The sequence below is a fragment of the Pygocentrus nattereri genome, chromosome 9 (assembly GCF_015220715.1).
Source record: "Pygocentrus nattereri isolate fPygNat1 chromosome 9, fPygNat1.pri, whole genome shotgun sequence".
NCBI classification, from domain to species: domain Eukaryota; kingdom Metazoa; phylum Chordata; class Actinopteri; order Characiformes; family Serrasalmidae; genus Pygocentrus; species Pygocentrus nattereri.
In genome coordinates this window covers 4211757-4235463 of record NC_051219.1, presented here as the reverse complement: position 1 = coordinate 4235463, position 23707 = coordinate 4211757, and the positions used below count along the sequence as shown (strand labels likewise).

Here is a 23707-nt window from a genome sequence, read left to right as displayed (position 1 = left end):
TTTCAATGAGGTCATTTTCGGTGATCTAGCCAAGCCAACTCCAATTATCATTTCCAGTGGTATAGCCAAGTCATTATTTTTCAAATTGTGGTTAAGAACCAACCAAGTAACTCAAAAATCTTCCAGTAATTTTTCAATAAATATACTCTTTATTTACTCTTACTTCAGTAACTTCCTTTATTAATACTTGTACTCAAGTAAATGATCACAGTAGTAACACTGCTCTAAATTAAGTCATTTTCAGTCCTTTTCGGGATTGGCTACGGACAAACATATAGTGAGATTGAATTACAAAAGTGTTGTGATACTGTGGTCTTGGGACCATAATCGAGCAGTTTCGGCCTCGTCTTGGTCTTGACCTCACTGGGACTCAGTCTTGTCTCTGGCTAATGTGTATGTCTCCGTCTAAGGTAACTAGAAGCTAAATTACTATTGAATATCAATACAATCTTAATAAAATATATAAAAAAAACAGAATAAACAGTTTTAACAAGTCCTTTCTCTGTTTATTCAGTGGCTACCAGGCATCTCAGTCTTGGCCACTCCTGGTCTCGGTCTTGACTCAGACTTGAGTACTAAAAGTCTTGGTTTTGACTCAGACTCAAAGTGTCCCAGTCTCAGTCTTGCCTCAGACTCAGACCTGAAAAGTCTTTTGCAGTTATCCATCAAGACCAATGATGTGCTTTCTTATTTCAACTTATTAGCTAACTATTTCAGAATTGATTGTTGTTCCATACAACAAACCAGCACTTACAGTACATACATCTAGTTTCCATTACAGACAGTGTGGAACCAGCTTCATGGAGGACTTGCTTACCTGAACCATAATTCTTAGTAAACCAAGAAACAGAAATTGGACAAAACGATAGATGAAAATGTTTTTTTACTTTTTGCCACCTCTTGTCAGTGCTGTGGCACCACTAAAGGGACATTCACTGCACATAACCTTTCCATAACCCATATAGAGTGCATAAATGTCTGTTACATAAGTCCCCCTTCCCAATTATACAGGTCCTCATTTTACAACATTTACTCTAATACATAAAAATACAGTAAACACTACATTCTTATCTTTACTCTTAGCAGTAAAGATGTCTTGCTCTTGCCCCCGGATGCTATCGCTCCACCTAAGGGACATTCAGTGCACATAATATTCAGTGATATATGCATAATATACATTTGTTACACAGTGCAATAACATACTCACTATTTTCTCTCCAAATGTAGTTTATGTTCCTCCATAATCCCATAATACATCCTGTTCAGAATGGGTTGTGCTGAGAACGTCGCCGAAACTCCAGGCAATCTCAAAGGTCAGTCTGATATAAGAACCTTATCAGTTTATAGCTGTGATTAATAACGTAAGCTTCGCGACTGCCCCATGTTATTGCAACATTGAGGCATGTTCAAAGTTCATTTAGGAGTGGGCTGAAATTGACAGGAACTCTGTCCCTAGAGACTTGTGTAATACTTGACAAGAACTCTGCTACCATTAAGGCAATTAATTTCCTTAACAAGTGTTAGGGAAGAAATGCTGAGTGCAACTTATTTTTAGTCCAGAGAACTTATTGTGCACTGCTAAAAGACTAAATAAGCTGCACAATATTAAATAAACAACACTGGTAGTGCACCCGAATTCAGTGCATGCCAAGACACTAATGTCTAGAGAAGAGTTTCAAAGAGGTATATGTAGTTACAATAAATTCGGTCTCTGCCAACCTAACATTGAGAAACATATCACTTAACTTCCTGCAACACTGGTTCACATCTTGCAACACCCTGCTGTCTTACCACTGCATACGTTTAGTGACTTTACCCTTTTTCTCTGTAATTTTGAGATGGAAACATGTCGCTAAGTTGCAGGTAACAAGTAAGTCTTCACACTGAAGTCCTGAGTCAAGTCCCAAGACCCTTTGAGTCTTAAACAGGTCAGCCTGCATTCTTCAGTTAATTTAAGGCCATAACACTAAATAATGGTAACAATACTATAGAATTTTACTCCCAGCACATTAGCAGTGTATGACTGTATATAATTTTTTTTATTTCCCCTACGGTTTTTTATGATTATTATTCTTTCAACTAAAATACAAATTCCATGGTGCGCAGATACATTACAGGCATACCGGTATGCACAAAGAATATTGCACTACATATGAAAAATACTACAGAACTTAATTGTAAAAAATATATATGTTACAACAATGATGATTTTTGGGAACATCGGGCACACAGAATTGAAATAAAAACTAGGTCAGCCAACTAAACACAACCGCTAGTTTGAATTGAATTTTGGTGACAACAGAAACCAAAATGACCGAGTTGAACAAAGTTTATAGAAAAGACAGCAACATGATCGTGAATATATGAAGCTGAAGCTTCTTATTTCAATTTTCCATTCCACCTTAAATGGTCCAGGAGTTATGTTCCAGCACCGAACCGCTGCAATGCTTAAGGTGGAATCACAAATACTAACAAGAAGTTGGCAAATAAAAAATAACCGTCAGCCGGATGAGGGCGCATTGATGCTGTTGGTGCTTCACTTGTTTCCAGCTTATGGAGGCATCTTGAGCTCTAATGCTTGGCTTGTCTTCGGAAATAAAATATGCCTAAGCAAAGTAAGAGACACCTGATGACATTGCTGTGCATTCAATTTACTGCAGGAAGCAAATTTATTCATATGAAAAGTAATCAACTATGTAGAGTCCGGTTTGCAGACAGAGTCTCCATTTTTCTTACACTTTGGATCTTGAGTCTTTCTGAGTCATGACACTCAAGTCTGAGTCAGAGTCACTGATGTTGATGTCAAAGTTGAGTCCCAAATCTTTCTCGACTCTCTCGCGATGAGTCTAAAGTCATCAAATTCGCGACTCAGGTCGGACTCGAGTCCAAGGCATATGACTTAAGTCCATACTTCTGTGATTTTGTGTGTAGTCTGGATGCACTGCTGCTTGTCTGGAATTGGTGGTATATGCTGTTTGTGTTGACTACGGAATGGGAAAGTGCTTCAGATATAAATTTTGATATGACAAAAAACTGAACCTTGAACCTGTCCATTCAGAATAATTTTGATATTTGATATATAAGTGTCTGTTAGTTCATGAGCAGTTAACTACAGGAGGAAAAGAAAAACGGGCCAAAAATAATAGATCAAAAAATCAAGTCAAAATTTATGTATTTAGGTGTTTACAACAGGTGTTGTCGTAGAGCAGGTTTACAGAAAATCTGGACCCAAGACCCAGTGAGCATTGTCCACGGTGACCGTGGAAAGCAAAAATACCTATGAGCAAGAGGAAGAACACATGAGAGGAAGACTCAAAAGGTAAACCCATACTCCTTTGGTCTACACCCGAGAGCAAAACACTACCATGTATGTAAACAGAGGATGAGATTTTACAATTAATATACAGCACCAACTACTAAAAAAGAATAAAAAAACAGCCTGTCACTGGACAGAAGCATTTCGATTGACCAATGATAGCCGATGGCTGCTGTTAAAGGCTGTTAAATCAGAGTGACGACAAGAAATCGATCATTTTTAGACAACTTACACAGCTTCTGATTGGATCTAACCTGATCAGAGGCTCTACATAAACGTGTGGCCTTAATGGCAGATTAAGTGTTATCAATGCAAAAAGAGGGACGTACTGAACCAAATAGTAAGAAATTGTCAAACTTTTCACAAACTTTTCACTTTTTTCAAAATCGAATTTTTTGGAGCCTCTCAGCAGAAAGAGAAGCAGAAGTTTTCTCAGGATGTGGTGAGTGAGCTGAAGAGTAAAAGCATCTGCGTCATCTTTCACACTCTCAGAGAGTTGAACCAGAGAGAGAAGAACAGCAGTGTTCTCTCAGTAAAGATGTGGCTCTGTGTGTTTCTGCTCTACTCTGTGCTGCAGGAATCTTCAGGTGAGTCCACACGACTGTGTGAGTTCTTCTTCATTTATAAAAATCGGCTGAGCTGTGTTCAAAGCCATTATAAAATACAGTATATATGAATTAAAGCACAGGCTATAGGATTCCCTGTAAGACACCAAAAGTCTAAACAATGTCGCTTCAATTGCTTAAACGCTTAAAATGTTACTCCCTAAATAGTGTGCCATGTAAGTAAATTATAGCTCCCATAGCAATACAGCGCACTGTTTGTTGGGGATGCAGCTGAATCCTAAATGACTGTTCTTAGCTATATTTTGTACAGGTGGGGTCCAGGAGCCAGTATTTAAATCCCATTGTGCACTATGTAGGGAGCAGCGAGCTATTTGAGACTCAGCTCCAGTTTGGGAAGAGGGCTGATCTTAGCTTGGTGCTAAATAAGACTTTTGAGACAAAAAAGTACTTACAGAGAGAAGGATAAAAAGTTGCATTATTTGTTTATTGTTATAGGACAATAAATAAAAAGTGCTTGAAATGACAGCGATGTACAGTGATAGGTGACAAAGTGTTCTTCTCCCCATTCAGCAGTAGGTGGGTGCTTGACAACAATACCGGACTCTAAAGTAACTATATTTCATAGCCGAATACTTATTTATATCGATTATTATTAATAAAAACGTAGATTATTTACTGAAAAATTGTGTATTTTATCCGTTTTTCTGTTGTTCATCATTTTATAAAAGCAATAAACCACTGGAGTTTCATTACTGCAACTTTAACATGGAGAAGGGGTTTTACTCTGCCTAAGAACGTGCTTCCCCAAGATAACATCGCACTAACACATGGCCTTGTGTTACTTAACTTTCTCACTCCTTAAGTATGGTGAACTGAAGAAATGTTCAGGTTCTAGATATGCTGTCATCATGTCTTTATTGGTTCTCTCTCCTCTCTGTCTGGCCTACTTTTGACTGTTCTTGGATTGACTGTTCTTGTCTGAAACTGATCAAAGCTGGTTCTTTAAATGTTCCGTTCAGTGCTGCTTTATATTTATACAGGCTCCAGTTCTGGCCTCTCTTATAGACTCAAACCACTCTCAAGTCACAGAGACGCTTCATCAGAAGCTCAACACTGGAAACAATGTTGAGCCAGTTTTGTAGATACTGGCTGGACTGCAGTGAGGAACCAATCCTGTGTTGTTCTGTGTTTTGTAACCTACATATTCATAAATATACTGAGAAACAGCACATTCGTCTTATGTATCACAGTATCAATGTCTGTGTTTCCACATCTTAAACCAGTAGACTCTTCAAAATAATGGCGAAATTAAAACAAAATGGTGAAATTGTTTTGAATTGAACCATAACAGGATAAAAAGTGCAATGCAGTGCACATATGAGTTTACCTATAAAGAAAGAAATGCAAATTCAAATCCTGAAAATGTAATAGAAGTTTGGCTTTTCATTTTGGCATGAATTCTGCACATTACTATGGAAAAGGAATGTCTATGTGTGTTTTGCATTTCACAGTTTTCCACTGTAGTGATTTTGGTGACACTTTTTAGATTAAGTAAACATCCAGGAATATAATTTCAGGAACATACTAATAACATATCAATAATGTGGGCATAGCAAATAAATTCACTATATTGATTGCATGAATAAAATGTGTTTATAATCTGCTTAATTAGTTTTTGCCTTTTATTTGGTGTCCAAGTTCATATCTATAGATGTTTAACCTGAGAGGAACTGACTGTGTTACAGGTTTAAAACAGACCATCTGAACATCCTCAAGAAGCTGTTATAGACACACTGACACCATTTTGTAACTGGAGCTTTGCTGGATTACGTTTTGGTTAAGACTAGGGTTAGGATTAGGACCAGGATGAGGGGTTTGAAGTTAAGGTCATGGTTAGGATAAGGGCCAGGATGTGAGGTTTTGGATTGAGGTTGGGGTTAGTAGGTTTAAGGCCAGACTGAGGGTTAAGACTAGGTTTTGGGTTAAGGTTGGGGGTTAGTAGGATTAAGGCCAGACTGAGGGTTAAGACTAGGTTTTGGATTGAGGTTGGGGTTAGTAGGATTAAGGCCAGACTGAGGGTTAAGACTAGGTTTTGGGTTAAGGTTGGGGGTTAGTAGGATTAAGGCCAGACTGAGGGTTAAGACTAGGTTTTGGATTGAGGTTGGGGTTAGTAGGATTAAGGCCAGACTGAGGGTTAAGACTAGGTTTTGGGTTAAGGTTGGTGGTTAGTAGGATTAAGGCCAGACTGAGGGTTAAGACTAGGTTTTTGGGTTAAGGTTAAGTTTCAGGACAGAAAGTTTTGTAAAAATACTTTTTAAGTAATTTTTTTTACATAGTCAAGCATCAATAAACACTATGTTGCTAGTTTTCTAATTGCTTTCAAACTTTTTTTTCATGTGATAATAATATTATTAATAATAATAATAATATGTGATATAGAATAAATTGTGATTACACTCGATCACTGATGTAATAGGTTCATGTACAGCTGATATTAACAGAGGACTTAACAGTGCAGTCAAGGTCACTGACAGAACTGTTTACTGTGTTGTTAATTGGTGAAACTTGATGTCTCTATCTGTATTTGTGGGTCTGCAGGCTGCACCCTGCTGTCTGACAGTGAAAGAACTTTCATCAAGTCTCCAGGAGAGTCTGTTCTGCTGCCCTGTTCCTGTCCCCCAGACCAACACAGGATCAACCCTGACAGAGTCACATGGACTAAAGATCAGACCGCAGTGTCTAATGATACAGAATCCTACAGAGGCAGAGTCTGGATGTTCAACCAGAACCATTCCAGAAATTTTTCTCTCCTCATCTCAGATCTGACTGAAGTGGACTCTGGACTCTACACCTGCGCAGCTGATGAGAAGGACGTGCCAAATATCATGCTACAGGTCAAAGGTCAGCCAATCAAATCATTATACAGTTTCAGTACTGACCGCACTGCACCAGCATAACTGACTCAGCACCCAATCTGTTTCCAGAAGCTTCTCTCTGTAAGACTGAAGAGAACAGTAACTGTACAGTGGCAGTCAGACTGTATGATTTGGACAACGATGTATAAACTGGACAATTTAGTTGGAAAATCTCAAAAAATCTTCACACAGAATATGATAACATTCAAATGACTAAATATTAAGGCGCTTAAATAATATTAAGTGTACTTAAAAAAAAACAGTAATGCAAAACTATTACAACTCGGTCTTGTACAGTCACGTGCAAAAGTCTGAACATCCTACCTTTTTGTTCCATGAAAATGAGCTAACACATTACACATAACATTAAATTCCCCAAGTAATCCAGTGCTTATGCATTAAAATGTGGAGAAATGTGTTTTTTAACTAGAGAATCAATAAAACATTTGACAAGGAATGCCCAAATTTTTTACCTAAGACTACAGATGAGGTTAGGGATCCAGCCTCGTGACCGGAAGGTCGGCGGTTTGATCCCCAGGGCCGACAGTCCATGACTGAGGTGTCCTTGAGCAAGACACCTAACCCCCAACTGCTCCCCGGGCACTGCGGATTGGGCTGCCCACCGCTCCGGGCAAGTGTGCTCACTGCCCCTTAGTGTGTGTGTGCTCACTAGTGTGTATGTGGTGTTTCACTGCCCATATGGGTTAAATGAGGAGGTGAAATTTCCCCGTTGTGGGATAATAAGGGTCACTTAATCTTAAAAACAAGCTTTAAGGCTTTAATGCAAAAGAGACAAAACCAAGAGAAAAATGACTAAATATGTACTACTTACAAGTAATTGTCAGGTACAATGTGAAAAATGGCAGGTGTATTACAGCTTCTGGTACCAATCATTTACATGGTAGTGGCAAGCATTACCAAACTGCTTCAGGGAATACATGCCTTTGTGGTGAAGAAGGATAGATCACATGTACAAGTCTCAATGGTGTAAATATTTCAGTGTACTTACCACAGAGTACTCAGTAAATACATTTTATCCAGTATGATGTAGCATTACTTGCTATATAATTTAATTCCAAGAGAGAACCTTCCTCTGCAAAGGAGACAGCTTGACCTGGGGTCAGAGGTCTCAAGGCCATAGAGATGAAACATCCACACCATAGATAAGTTGCTGTAAATGGCTTCTTTTTAATCAGCGAGTAAAACTGTGGTGAATTAAACACTAAATTATATGTTTAATTAATGACTCTGCATATAGAGATTAAACACAATGAATGAACCTCAATAATTCCACAGTCACATGAGTCACATCATCTCCCTTGGAATTCAGGGAGTTGGACTTTTGTCCGTGGGGCCGGAGGGAGGTGTGACATTGTATTACTACTACCACTACTATTACTTATACCGCTACTACCAAAAGTACTACTATCACTACTACCACTAATATTACTAATAGTACTACTACCACTAATACTAATATTACTACTACTACTGCTACTGCTAGTAATGCTACTAATAATAATAATATTATATATTATTTGAACAGCACTTCAAGTACTTACACAATTTAGTTTAGCACTTTACATAGTTTTAGTTGTAAAATTGTTACACAGAAACCAGAACATTTACATGATAACATATTGTCCCATTTAAATAATTCTTATTCAATTTCAACATCACAGTGAACATAAATGACAGTGAACCGTGATTATCTGTTCTAAAAGCACTAATCAAACTAAATAATTGTTGACAAATTGGTTGAAGGTTGGGAGCGAATACTTTTGGCAATGTAATGTATTTCAGGTTATTTCACAAGCTTTCATTGAAATAGTTGGTTTAGGCTGCTAATACAAGAGAGAAGACTTAACAGACTACTTTTCCTAACTCCTGTAGGGATCCCTGAAAAAACCTCTGCTGGGACAACAGCTCCTCCACCTTCTTCTACTCCTGGTACTTTGAATGCCTTTTTTTTTACCAGGGTTTAAAATACATTAGGGTGGTTAATGCAGAGGGTGAATACTGGCATGGTGACTGCTGACTACACAAGTTATAATGATGCTCTACTTAGTGACGTATTGCTTGATGAACATTTATTAAAGTTGACTGGTACTCCATTAAGAGTTACTTTTTTATTAACTACTTCTGCCCAGGGACATTTATGGCATCTCTAATATACTGTATGCTATAGCCCTAATAACTGTCTATAGTCTTGCTTCTTTAAAATATTTAAAAGAATTTTAAAATATCAACAAAGTAAAAAGGGCGGAAAGGAATAAAAAAGAAATATAAAGAATAAAAAGACTTCCAATTCTTGTGGAAGGAAGAAAAAGGCCTTTTCTTTATTGAGCTTTGAGTGGCACTACTGTTCTCGGACAACGACAATGCAAAGATCATCTCAAGGCATCCCTTTTGCATTGGCCTTTGGGGTGATGAAGTAATCATCCCACCCCTTTCACAAAATTCCATGTCATCTTAGCGATCTAACACAATTCCCTTTTATTAGTTTTCACTTCATCCAACAATCCCTTCCCTTCAACCATAACTTGTAGCTACAGTTGCTTTTCTGGGAGTTCATCCTCTTTTAGAGGTGATATTCCAAATGCATACAATCTATTGCCTGTTTCCCAATGTTATCTTTTTTTAGGAGATCTCCAAATGCTCAAGTTGGCCAATATTTAGTCCATTGATTATTGATCAGGAAATGTTTTCTTAAATCTTTCCATCAGTTCCGTCAGAGTGCTTAATAAATTAGGGCCATGTTTGATTTATTGTCTACCCTTAAGATGTTCGGAGGTCATTTGAAATGGACTGTTGTCAAGACTAAGTAAATGCGTTTCATCAATAATAACAAAAGCCATGGTGTCAGATAATTTCACATCCTATTCAGAAATCCACTTACTCAGAGCTCTCCAGTTAAATGAAATTATGGTTTTCTTGGTTATACCAGGATAATATTTTAAGTGTCATTCATTATAACAACCTCTCTCATTTCAGGTCTGATTATCAAGACTCTTGAAGCTTGCAAGGTCTGGAGACATGTTACTATGAAGCACATTGACTTCTGCCAATCTCTCAATAGCCCTAGCAAACTGTACAAAGTTCAAATTGTAATATTACTTGCTTTTTTTCCAGGCTACTGCCACCCTAGACTGTACAAACAACCTATTGAGTCAGATTGACAGCATCACAGATCAAGAGTTACCAAAGAAAGTAAGTAGTAATTTGGACCTGATAGGTGATTTAGAAGTAAACTATTATTCTGATGCTTCTGACTGGCTTCTCTAAATGCTGTTTTAATACTTTTATGATCTATATGCCTCAGCCAGTAGCATTGTTTTTTTTTTGTTTGTTTGTTTTTTTTGTATATACACTTCAGGTTCTTTCTTATTGTTGAACAGGATGTAGAGGACACCCTGAAGTTCCTTATCACTCAACAGAACAGTCACATTACTGGAAAAACTAACCAAGATGGACTAGTTTCCTCTTTCAATAGAATGCTGAATGCCACTGAGAAACTGGTGTCTACTTTGGTGAACAAAGTAAAGACCAACTCTTCTGTTAGCATCTCCCTTGAAAATATAGGTAACCACATCGACATGCATTGTCCTGTGCTTCTCATCAAGGCACATATTTGTATATGAACCCATTTACCTGCATTATGTTTTTTCTGTTAGAGGTCCGGGTTTTTGTAGTTGGACAAAATTATTCCTTGAAGGAAATGCTTCAGCTTCACACACCATATGCTGACATCGAGATTGATCTGAATGGGATTGCTGCAAATAACATGAATCAAGGTATGATCAGTGTTACTGACATTGGTACCAACCTGTATTATTGTCTTCCTCTTTTAAAACAGGTACAGGGCTGCTTGAAAGTTTGTGAATCCTTTATAATTATGTGAATTTTGGGATAAAAAATCTTCAGTTTACTCATAAGAGTAGAAAAAGAGAACCCAATGAAATAAATAACGTTGCTGTTGGAACAAAACCTCACATCTCCACAATAGTAACTTTAAGAGATACTTTTTTGATCCCACAACCAGGGAAATTCCACCTCTGCATTTAACCCATCCGTGAAGTGAAACACCACATACACTCTAGTGAACACACACACACACTAGGGGGCAGTGAGCACACTTGCCCGGAGTGGTGGGCAGCCCTATCCATGGCGCCCAGGGAGCAGTTGGGGGTTAGGTGTCTTGCTCAAGGACACCTCAGTCATGGACTGTCGGCCCTGGGGATTGAACCGGCGACCTTCTGGTCAGACTCAAGTTGGGCTCACAGGGCCGGTTCCCTGACCTCCAGCCCACGACTGCCCCTACTGGCTCCCCTTTACAGGAGAAGGAAAAAAACTTTACTTTTAATGTAAAAGACATTTTTTCAAGTCTTTGGGTCCATTCACCATGAAATTTACACACACTGTAAAGGACATTAGAAATTCCAGATTGTGTCAAAACTGAAAAATGGAGATGCAAGGTTTTGTTCTGACAGCAGCAATAAGCAAGTTTAAGATTTTCCATTCATTTACTGAACAAAGTGATGCTATATTATTTTGGTTGGTTGGCAAAAGTATGTAAATCGCAAGAAGTATCACTTTGCTAAAGGGGATACTTAGGACCAGGAGGTTCGGTCAACTGGTTGACATTTAAGTGTGAGTGTGGCTGACCCTACCCAATTTAAAATACATCAACTTGAGTCTTCACTATGAAAGTCTGTTTTTTACCACACACATTTGTTAATGCATGCTATTATCAGTTAAGGAGATTTCTGAGGACCCCAGAAAACAATTGCCAAACAACTTCAGTCGTCCACTGAGAGGCAGATAGGAGAAATTTCATCACCACTGTTACTCATCCCAGCAGTGGTCATCTAAAAAAATGAAATAATAATAACAATAATAATAATAACAATAATAATAAAAAATTGATAAGAAATGGCCGTGACCCTGAGGGAGAAGTGGCTTAGTGTGTGTGTGTGTGTGTGTGTGTGTGTGTAAGACATGCCATGGATAAAGTCAGTATTTAATTACTTAGCCCACCTGGTGCCATAAGATAATTGAGATTATGTTTATGGCTGACATGAGAGTTCTGGAAAAACTGAACAGGGCATTCCAGCATAAACACCTCCTCCCCAGCTGTGAAACATAGTGGTGGCAGTATCATGGATTGGGGCTTTTCTGCTGCTATTGGACTGTGACAGCTTGCCATCATTTGATTCGTATCAAGACATTGTTTGGGCATCCGTCCATGAACTGAGTCCCTAAAAGACCTTACAAACTCCAGTTAATCAAGAAATAATGGCCAAAGCAGAAGACAATTAATTGCTACCCAAGGTGGTCACTACTGTTACTGAAAACAGAGGATCACATACTTTTGCCAACAGATATAACTATATAATGGTTTGTGTTATTTGGTACTCTTTATCTGTTGTGACAAATGAAAATCTGATCACAGTAGAAAATAAAAATCCAATATTTTAAAAAAATCTAATAATAAAATTAATAATATGCAGCATCATGAGTCTTTATACATAAAGGTCTTGCATGGTTGTTAGTACCCACACTTTTTCCATATATTGCAACTGCAGTTTTAGAAATGCCTAAAAAAAATGCAAAGAACGAAAAAATGATATTGTATAGTGACTGCATGGTATTTAATCTGTTTCAGGGCACGCTGCTGTAGCCTTCATGAGTTACACCAACATGTCTAATTCCAGCTTGTTCAGTGCCACTACAATGACCAACACAACAAAACTCATGTCCGCTGTGGTTTCAGCGACGCTCCCAAAAACCCAAAACAGAAGCCTTGGCAAACCAGTGAATTTCACCCTGATGCATCTTGCAGTGAGTGATTCCTTTCTATTTAGATGAACTGACAGCATCTACTTATAGTTCCTAACACATTTATTTGGACCTATCTGCTTCTCATTCTCTTCTGAAATAGTAAAAACATACAAAATGGTTTTCTTTTTTTACTCCATCTGAGTAACTACAGACTGAATATTTAGTTTAGAGAGTAAAAAAAATTACATTTTGTTCTATTTTCATGCAAATGTTTACAGGATATCAAATAACATCTATGAATTTTTTTTTTATTATAGTCATATTCAAAAATTTGAGCGCCTCCAAATGTATTTAAGAAAAACACACTCTCTACAGAGAACACGCAGTTTATTTGCTGAACTTAAGATGTAATATTATAAAACAATTATAATTAATTAATGTTTTTGTTAATTTTTTAAAAAATTTTCAATATGTTAAACTCAGCAAATAAGTTGAAATTCGGTCAAATTTGCTGAAAAATGTCACATTTAAGTGTCTTTTTTTGAGGCTGAAACTGGTGCAAAAGGCTCAGTATATCTGGTCCGATGTTTAGCACAGCAAAGCTCCAAACCTGTTGGCCTACACTAAGCAAAAGACATAAATAGTATAAAAAGTGATGACAAATGTTTGTTTTTTTATTATTATTATTATAGATGGTTTTATAAAATCTAAAATCCAAGTTTGGGGCTGCATTTAATCTCACCCAAATGGTAGCTTATTGGTTTGTGTGTTGCATTTTAGACTAGAAATCTAAATTATGCTAAGAAATATGATAAAATTCAAAAACAAATGACGTAAAATGATGGGTTAATCATCAAAGAAGTCACAGTGGTTTAAACAATCGGTTGTTTTCTGCTTGCTTGATAACTTTACATTTAAACTGATTTCATATAATTATTTTGCATTTTTAGCATATTAATTTATAAAAAGGTTGATGTTATTTTTTATCATTCTTTCCCTTTGTGTCTTGTTCAGGAGTTGAGACCCAATTATGTCCATTCCTGTGTGTACTGGAATGAAACTGATTGGGTCACAGATGGCTGTACACGTATAAAGACCAATCACAGCTATACTGTGTGCTCCAGTAGTCACCTATCAACTTTCGCTCTTATTATGCAGATCAACCCACGTCAGGTAATCAGAGGACATTTACTCTGGATATGGACCATAAATCTTACCAAAACTTCTCAAGTTTACGACAAGCTAGCCTCATGTGACAACACAGAGAGCAAAAAATTTCCCAGTTCCCCACCTACTCAAACACTGCTACCACAGCGAGAAGCCTACAGGTCTAATAACAAATCATAATGTGTATATATGTAATACACATAGCCAGTTAAATACAAGGTACATTACTTTGAACCTGTGTTGGTAGTATGTGCAAGTATGTGTAGAACTCAGGTATGGAAATCTACGCCGATCAGGCAAAACGTTCTGACCACCTCATTGTTTTTATGCTCATTGTCCATCTTATCAGCTCCACTTACTGTAGAGCTGCACTCTGTAGTTCTGCAGTTACAGACTGTAGTCCATCTGTTTCTCTGATACTCTGTTACCCTGTTCTTCAGTGGTCAGGACCCCCATGGACCCACACAGAGCAGGTACTTTTTGGGTGGTGGATCACTCCCAGCACTACAGTACAGTGTGTTGTGCTGGTCTGTGTGGATCAGACACAGCAGTGCCTCAATGTCGCTGCTGGACTGAGAATAGTCCACCAACCAAAAATATCAAGTCAACAGTGTTCTGTGGGAAGTAACCACTGTAGAAGGACTACAGGATGACCAAACTGTTCAGCAGCAGATGAGCTATTATCTCTGACATTACATCTACAAGGTGGACTGACAAGGTAGGATTGTCTAATAATGGATATTGAGTGGACACACTAACACACCACCACCACCACATCAGTGTTACTACAGTGCTGAGAATGACCCAGCACCCAAATAGTACCTGCTCTGTGAGGGTCCATGGAGGTGCTGACCACTGAAGAACAGGGTAAAAGGAGGCTAACAGAGTATCAGAGAAACAGATGGACTACAGTCTGTAAGTGAAGACCTGGAAAGTGCAGCTATACAGTAAATAGAGCTGATGGACAATGAGTCTTACTGTATAATTGTTCTAGAAGTGAGGCATGTATGTCTGATACTCTATAAGTCCATGTAAAGCTATCTTTTGTAACTTGTTGCTTAATTTGACTATAGATTTCCTACTGAATATTAATTTTAGAGTGAAGATCGCTTTAAAGTGATCAACATGGTGGTCGTGTCATTTGGGCTGGTGTTCCTGGGCTTGGCTCTGCTGACTTTTGCCTTCTGTTGGAAGAACCCCAGAGTGATCAACACGGCTCGAATCAACCTGTGTATAAGCCTGTTATTGGGCCACCTCCTCTTCCTGCTCACACACACATTGGTAAAGAAAAAATACCAGGTGAGTGTCCTTACCTACACACACCCTCCACAGGAAATTATTGTGTATTTGTAGCTTCATTGGGTGAATATCTATGAAGTATAGTCAATGTAAGGGTTTTTATTTTTTAGAGATACTCACATCTAGTGATAAAATCGGTTTAGAAGTGATTCTTTCCTAATATTAGGTTAGGTTCCATTTTATTTTGCCAGTATATATTATGTAGAGTTTACACTGATTGTTAAGAGTAGGTTTGGGCTTTGAGTCAAAGTGTGTGTTAAGGTAAGATTTTAGTTTAAGGCTAGGGTTTCAGTAAGTGCTATGTTTAGAATGAGTGTTAGGATAAGTTTAGTTTTTGGGTATAGGTTAAGGTCAAAAGAAGGGTTAAGGACCAGATGCGCCAGTCCAATGTCAAAGAACTAATGCCTAAAGCCTGCAGAAGTTCGCCTCCAATCATCTCACCAATGCCTCTTGCTTCCTGTGAAAGTTTACACCTTTGCACACAGCCCAAAGACTACTACTGATGGTAGACATGCAGACGTAATGCACCCATATAAATGAATAAAGATTCACAGCAGAAAGTGACAGTAGTGTGTATTTTAAAATGAAGAATTAAAAATGGCTTGCAAAGGCCTGGGATGACCAGCTCAGCAGAAAACCATTGGCTAATAAGCTTCTCCATGAGAGTTAGGCTTTAGGTTTTAACATGAAAAAAAAAACAACAATATGATGGATATAATGTAATTAACGCAACACAGGAATAAAGAATATGAATATGAAAATTCTCACAAGTTTGGATAGTCTGTGTTTAAGCTAAACTTAGTGAATAAATGAAATATAGTACCATAAACTTAATACTAACCTTACAGACAAACTTATTTGCGAATGTCTTTACAATAAAGTCACATATTTCACATGTGAAGTGTCTGAAAAATACACGATCACACAAACACGTCACATTATGTGAATAATGTGGTCACATTTTTTATTACATAACCATGTTTTTCACTTATGATAACTTTTTTCACAAATGTGAAAAATAATCTGGTCATGTCTACATTGTTTACATGTGTAACGCCAGTGAGCGAGGGGGCGGACGCATATGTGGAGATAAGCGACTTTTATTAAGGGCAAATCCAGGGTCATGGTCGAGACAGTCCAGGTCCACGTGACCAATATGAAGAGCAGGAGGGACAGACATGACAAAATACAAACAGCACATCAAAACAGGCTTACAAACAAATCAAACATATCAAACAACAGCACGATCAAACATCAAACAAAGACCAGGAAACACAAGGGGCAAACACAGGGCTTAAATACAAGAGGGCTAACAAGAGATAACAGGAATCAGGTGGAAACACAAGTGGGAATAATCAGGGGCAGAGTCACAAAACAAGGGGCCGGACTAGGAAACCAAAACAAAGAAAACACGTGGACTAGACCAAAACAAGACACGAACACATGGACAGGACCGGGGAGTGGCCAATCGTGACAGTACCCTACTCCCCCCACCCCCCAAAGGTGCACACTCCTAGGTGCACCAGGAACAGAACTAGGAGCAGGAACGGGAGCAGAAGCCAAAGACACAGACACCGAAACAGGAGCAGAAACCAAAATGGGAACAGAAGGAGGCGCAGGAACGGAAACAGGCACAGAAACACAAGAACATGGAACAAGAGCAGACACAGACGGAGAACATGGAACAGAAGCCGGAGCAGGAACAGGCACAGAAACAGAAGACACAACACCAGACACAGGAACAGATGAAACACGAACAGAATGAGGACAAAAAACAGGGAGGATGAGGAGGCACAACACAAAATGACACTGAACGGGAGACGAACGGAGGCACAACAGGACAAGGAAAAAAGGAACGCAAGACAGACCACGCACAGACCACGAGAGGGGAACAGGAACCATGACAGACACAGGCACAGAAACAGACACACAGACAGAAACCAGGACAGAAACAAAAGGAGAGACAGGAACGGGAACCACAACAGGAACGGGCACAGACACAGAAGGGAACAAGACAAAACCAGGAACAGAGCAAGGCAAAAACGAAGTAACAGAAACAGGAGACACAGGAGACCCACGGGGAACAGCAGAAACAGGCGAGGGCGGGATGGGCGGGGACAAAGGGGCTGCGACGTCCGCAGAGGCAGGGGAGCCTGCAACGACGTCCACGGAGGCAGGTGGCGGGTCCAGAGGCATGTCTACAAAAACATTTGACTTTGAAAGAAATGTATTATTATGCAAAACACAGTTTCAGTTGCAATGGTGGATAAAAAGATGAAAGAGAATGGACATTCCATACATTACACAGTGAAATAAAATGCATTGCTGTTCCAAAACATTGAAGAAGGCTTTATCGACCTGAGCTCCTCCAGAGCTCTAGTGTCTGTTGTTGTTCACGGACAACAAAATATTTTAATAAATTAAACAAACAATCTCAAAATGTGCAGTCTCAATAGACAAACACTGGCAGTAGAGGGTCGTACTGATGAGCTCAGTGACGTTACATATGGCTCTTCACACGATGCTGCCTCTGCCACAAGTCAGTTTGTGAAATTTTTTCCTTTTAGATTTGCTCCTGTCAACTGTAAGTGCTATTAATGTGAAATAAAAGCATTTAGGATAAACAACAGCTCAGCCACGAAGTGGTAGACCACACAAACTCAGAGTGTGGCTGCTGAGAATTGAAGCACTCAGTGCCCATCCTCTGTTGAATCACTCACTACGGAGTTCCAAATTGCCTCTGGAAGGAACATCAGCAAAAGAACTGCACAATGCCAAGGGTTGGTGGGGAGTGGTGTAAAGCACACTGCCACTGAAGCAGAGGAAACATATTCTGTGGATTGACAAATCATGCTTCTCTATCTGTCAGTCTGATAAATGAGTCTGGGTTTGGTAAATGCAAAGAGAACCTTACCTGCCTGACCACATTGTGCCAGCTGAAAAGTTTGGTGGAGGAGGGACAATGATATAGGAATGTTTTTCAGGGGTTGGTCTAGAACCCTTAGTTCCAGTGAAAGGAAAATCGTAATGCTTCAGCAGAACCAAGATATTTTGGACTATTGTATGTTTCCTACTTTTTGGGAACAGTTTGGGGAAGAGCCTTTTCTGTTCCAGCATGACTGGGCCTCAGTGCACAAAGCAAGGTCCATAGTTATGGGTGAGTTTGATGTGGAAGAACTTGACTGGCCCTCACAGAGCCCTGACCTCAACTGTAGGAGTAATGTCCCAATACCAATGTCCATATAGTGTATATACAGTAGTACAATAAGGACAACACAGTACCAACAAATAATCCCTAGTTCACCATCAGAATTAAGGAAACAGTAATAAGTTGTATTTTGTAATAATATAGTGTAAAGTTGCAGGAAACTGCAGCACTACTAATATTTCTGTACTTAATTCACTCTTTCTGCAGTTGGCGTGTGCAGTGCTGGCAGGCATTATGCACTTCCTCTTCCTCTCTGCTTTTGTGTGGATGTTCATTGAGGCACTGATGCTCTTCCTTGCTATAAAGAACTTATCACGTCCTAAATCAAAGCACAAGGAGGTGCTTAACTGGAAGCTTTTAACTTTGGTGGGGTATATGGTGGCTTTGATTGTGGTGGGTGTGTCTGCTGGAGTGGAACCTAATGGATACAGCAGTGAAGAGTGAGTGTGGAGAATAATACAAATTTATTATCTTCACATTTATTTTCATTAGGTATTGTGAGATGAAGTTTGGTTGTTGTACTTCAATAATCAGCAGTGCTATAAAAAGTACAGAGAAATTATAGTTGAAATTCTACTTTTAAGTACTTGAGTATGAGTAATTTATCACTTTATCAAAGTACTTTATCAAAGTCTTGCTCAGTTAAAAGTGGAAGTGTGGAGCCAAGAATACACTTGTACAGTGAAAGTCAAAAGGTATCTGCATTTAAACATACTCGGCTATGTAAAAGCACATAGCAAATGTTTTAACAAATGGATTCAAAGTTTTCTTTTTGGTGGTGTGTGATGTTAACTCCCTTCTTACCTTCATTTCTCCTTAAGCATGGAGAGCAAGAAATGTTTAAGAGATCTTTTTATATAATTACACTGGAGAACAACTAGAGAAAGCAAAGCCTTGAAATAGGTACCAAGATTACCAGCTGAGTCAGAGTACAGGCGATGTGAACTCAAGACTGAGCGGTGAGCAGCGTGTGATCAAGTCTTAAAAGGGTGCCCACAGCTGCTACCACTCAGGCCTGATTACTCACTCCAGGCTCACCGGGCCGGTGAGTAACTCCTAGTAACTGGAGGTGGCCCAGCAGGTTGCCTGGGCATTATAGATGTGGTGTAGTGGTGATACATTGTTGGTATTGGCCTTCACACGAAGACAATTTTCATAGATGTTTTGTTTTACACTGAATATGAATTTGCTTGAATGTTTTACCAAAGCAATACATTAAAATCATCTTTTTGGAAATATAACTGAGCAAAAAGTACAAGCAATTAACTTCTATAATATTTAAGCAAAGTAAACATTTTCCCATTGCAACTAGTCAAGCATTGTTCAACCTTTCCTCTCTTTAGGTGCTGGCTTGTGACAAGCAAAGGTTTCAACTGGAGTTTTTTGGGTCCTGTTTTTTTCATCCTTGCAGTAAGTATACATGGAACCACCCATTTCAGTCACAGTTAACCCCTTAAAATGCCAGGCTTATTGCATACTAATGCTTATTTTTCAGTAACTAAAGTGACTTCAATGCAAACTGATTGGTCTATTCTTAGTTTATAAAAGTGTTCAATAAATCCTTGTTTTATTAAACAAGGGTCAAATAGTAGAACATTGTATTTTTTTGGTCCAATTTTCTTTGTATATACAAGGAGATGCACTACAAATGCTGAAATTACTAACAAATTAGCTGTTGAAACAGTTAAACCTAAGCATAACCTAGTTTTTTTACATTTACAGTCCAACATGATCCTTTTCAGTTTCATTAGTATCAGTCTGCGATCTTCTCTGGCTCGCCTGAACAATCAAGTTTCACAGATAAATAAAAACAGGTAACACACGCCATACATCTTTATACTGTCCCTCTCGTGCTCTCCAATCTCCCAATTCTGGACTCCTCACATTTCCCTCAATTAGACTTTCTACTATGGGTGGCAGATCTTTCAGTGCTGCTGCCCCTAAACTCTGGAATTCTCTACCTTTCACTCTTCGTAATTGCTCTTCTCTGTCTTCTTTCAAATCCCTTTTAAAAACCTTCCTTTTTTCCTCTCTGTAGTATTTATAATTTTTTTTTGATGATGATGATGTAAAGCATCCTTGGGTTTGTGAAAGGTGCTATATAAATTATTATTATTATTATTATTATTATACAGAGCTATAAAGTTGAAGTTGATGAGCCACACCATGAAGGTATGGGAAAGAGTTGTTGAAGCAAGGCTAAGGCGAGAGGTTCAGATCAGTGAGCAGCAGTTTGGTTTCATGGCCAGAAAGAGAACCACAGATGCAATTTTTGCATTGAGAGTTTTGGTAGAGAAGTACAGAGAAGGTCAGAAGGAGCTACATTGTGTCTTTGTGGATCTAGAGAAGGCATATGATAGGGTGCCAAGACAGGAACTGTGGTACTGTATGATGAAGTCAGGTGTAGCTGAAAAGTATGTTAGGGTGGTGCAGGACATGTATGAGGATAGTGAGACAGTGGTGAGGTGTGCAGTTGGAGTGACAAATGGTTTCAAGGTGAAGGTAGGGTTACATCAGGGATCAGCTTTGAGCCCCTTCTTGTTTGCAATGGTGATGGACAGGTTGACAGATGAGGTCAGGCAGGAGGCTCCATGGACCATGATGTTTGCAGATGACATTGTAGTCTGTGGTGAGAGTAGAGAGCAAGTGGAAGAGAATCTGGAGAGGTGGAGGTTTGCACTGGAGAGGAGAGGAATGAAGGTCAGTAGAGACAAGACGGAATACATGTGTGTGAATGAGAGGGAGGCAGGTGGAAAGGTGAAGAGGCAAGGAGTAGAGGTCGTAAAGGTGGATGACTTCAAATATCTTGGGTCAACCATCCAGAGCAATGGACAGTGCAAAAAAAAGGTGAAGAAGAGGGTGCAGGCAGGATGGAGTGGGTGGAGACGGGTGTCAGGGCTGATGTGTGACAGAAGGATAGCAGCAGGAGTGAAAGGGAAGGTCTACAAGACAGCAGTGCGTCCTGCTATGATGTATGGTTTGGAGACTGTGGCTCTGTCTAAAAGACAGGAGGCTGAGCTGGAGGTGGTGGAGATAAAGATGCTGAGATTTTCGTTGGGAGTGACAAGGATGGACAAGATTAGAAATGAGCAGATCAGAGGGACATTGAAGGTGGAGCAGTTTGGAGATAAAGCCAGAGAGGCCAGGTTAAGATGGTTTGGAAATGTGTTGAGGAGGAATAGTGGATATATTGGGCAAACAATTTTGGAGATGGAGCTGCCGGGTAGAAGGAGAAGAGGTAGACCTCAGAGAAGGTTTATGGATGTAGTGAAGGTGGACATGGAGATGGTTGGTGTGAAAGTAGAGGAGGCAATGGAAAGGGCAAGATGGAGGCAGATGATCCGCTGGGACGACCCCTAAAGGGAGCAGCCGAAAGAAAAATATTGTTATTATTATTATTATTATTATTATTATTATTTATTATTATTATACTTCTTAAATTATGTTAGGGTCTTTTTTGGTCTGTTAATTTTTTTTACATAAATAGTATGAGATTATTATTATTACAAAGTCTGATGTTACAGGCAGGTGTCAGTCAGAATTATGAAACTGGTCAAATTGATCCATTTCTGATGGTATAATTAAAATTTCTATAAAGCATTATTAACATACTATAGCGTATAACTTTGAGACTTATCTAAAATACCTTTGACTATATAAAAAAGAATGTTGTGCTATATGATATTTGATAACTCTGACTGCAAGATTACATTTAAACAATAAGAAAATAAGTTTAAAAACATAAATATGGAAATTTCACTTACTGCATTTTCTCATGGTACCGACTTAATAATTGTTTTCTCGAGATCTTGAGTTATTCATGTCATTACCACAACATAGCAAACATTGTTTCCCCACGGATAAAGAAATCATTCTCTCAAGATCTTGTGAAGAAATGCAACTTAATTATTATTATTTAATTAATTCCAGTTAGTAATGAATTTCCGTTTAGTTACCAACAACTGGCTTGATATGTCTTAATATCATTATGAAGGCATTACAATGCAAACCTAAACTGAGATGTTACCTTAAAGTTTTGCAATCTTTAGATACTTACAGACATTCAAACATTTGGACTATATTCCAAAATAAATACAAAGGGGAAAAAAAGAAAACCCTAAACTTCTAGTCCAAACAGACACAAACATCAGCAGAATGTCCATCCTCTCTTTTTCTTTGTAGGACTATTTTCTTTAAAACCATGGCCCAGTTTGTCATCTTCGGTTGCCCCTGGATACTTGGTGTCTTCACCGCCAACACTGAGGCGCTAGAGATTATCTTCTTGATCCTCAACTCTCAGCAGGGCACCTTCATCTTTATCGTCCACTGTGTCCTCAGTAAAGAGGTTAGCCATCACCACACTAATCACCACTACTGAAACCAGAGAAAACGATCACGTCTATCATGACATCTGTGACTAAATTCAAAACATGCATGTCTGATATTATTATAGCACTTTTGGACACATTATCCTCACGGCTTCTGCACAGGTGTGTCTTTTGTGTAGTTCAGGATCTCTTGTAGTTAAGCATGGACAATCCTGCAGGAAGACCACTGCTTATTTGATCTAATTTTGTACCGACTGTACTTGAATTCTGACACTGCTGTTTTTTTTCCAGGTAAGACAACAATACAGGAAGTTACTGTGTCGTAGCTGTGTGACTACTTACTACGTAACCTCTGTCACTGAAGTCCAAACCACACAAGGATGAAATACAAATCTACATACTTTTTGAAATCTAGCTATGATAATAACATTTCGGTGTTCAGTAGGTTAAAGACTGAAGTAATCCAACATGGTTTCTCAAAAAACTTAACTTCTTATGCAAATGTTATCATATGCAAGAGTTCTTTCTTTTCCAGAGTCACTGAGGACTTGTTTATGTGGTGTTGCAAGAAAAAATACAGCATATTCATTTATTATTCTGCTGGTTAATTTAGTTTTTATGAATAAAGTGTAATTTTTTTAATAAAACTGTAATTTTTTAGGCTGAAAATCCCAGTCTATGCATATTATTCTGTTAGTAAATAATGAATGATATGAATGATAATGGAATGATATTTTTTTCCTTGTGTGGCAATGATATAACATTTATTTGCTGCGTGCATAGCTCACTTTCCAGCTTTAATACACATCATACTGCCAGTGGCGGTTCTAGACAGTTTCAACTTGGGGGTCAGTCTAGGGCCAGTGGTTATGTTAGAGGGGCCAAATGCTTTATAGCTTATGGTGCTTTGCAGGCATTAAAAAACAAATGTATACATTCAATATCATTCAACATTTTATTAATGCAGTTTTCAGTTACAATTTCACAATCTACAATTTTGCATCATCTGAATTCTATATTTATGTTTCATACAAACACATTAACAAATGATCACCTTTCAATGTCTTTTCTATGATTTAAAATGTTATTAATTTTGTACAGTTTCTTATTAAATTTCTTTTACATCA

The 23707-nt window shown here is 38.5% G+C and overlaps 2 protein-coding genes across 3 annotated transcripts in view; one reads left to right on the top strand and one right to left on the bottom strand.

Moving 5' to 3' along the window:
- Positions 1-1310, bottom strand: part of LOC108443466 — a 48434-nt gene extending 47124 nt beyond the window's left edge. Inside the window, exon 1 of the mRNA XM_037541230.1 lies at positions 1208-1310. The gene's annotated coding sequence lies outside the window, so the exon portion shown is untranslated. The remainder of the gene's footprint in view (positions 1-1207) is intronic.
- Positions 1311-3820: 2510 nt separating this feature from the next.
- On the top strand, positions 3821-23707 carry LOC108443467 (adhesion G protein-coupled receptor E3-like). Of its 2 annotated transcripts, XM_017724174.2 has the most exons (15): positions 3821-3903; positions 6481-6783; positions 8691-8747; positions 9792-9823; positions 9930-10007; positions 10196-10379; positions 10472-10591; positions 12463-12638; positions 13593-13751; positions 14844-15044; positions 18460-18692; positions 19596-19662; positions 19975-20066; positions 22435-22597; positions 22872-23707. In XM_017724174.2, the coding sequence occupies exons 1-15, from the start codon at positions 3855-3857 to the stop codon at positions 22962-22964; spliced, it is 2007 nt and encodes a 668-aa protein (XP_017579663.1). In that variant the 5' UTR covers positions 3821-3854; the 3' UTR covers positions 22965-23707. The 2 variants fall into 2 exon arrangements, with proteins under 2 accessions (XP_017579663.1, XP_017579664.1); XM_017724175.2 differs by lacking the exon at positions 8691-8747.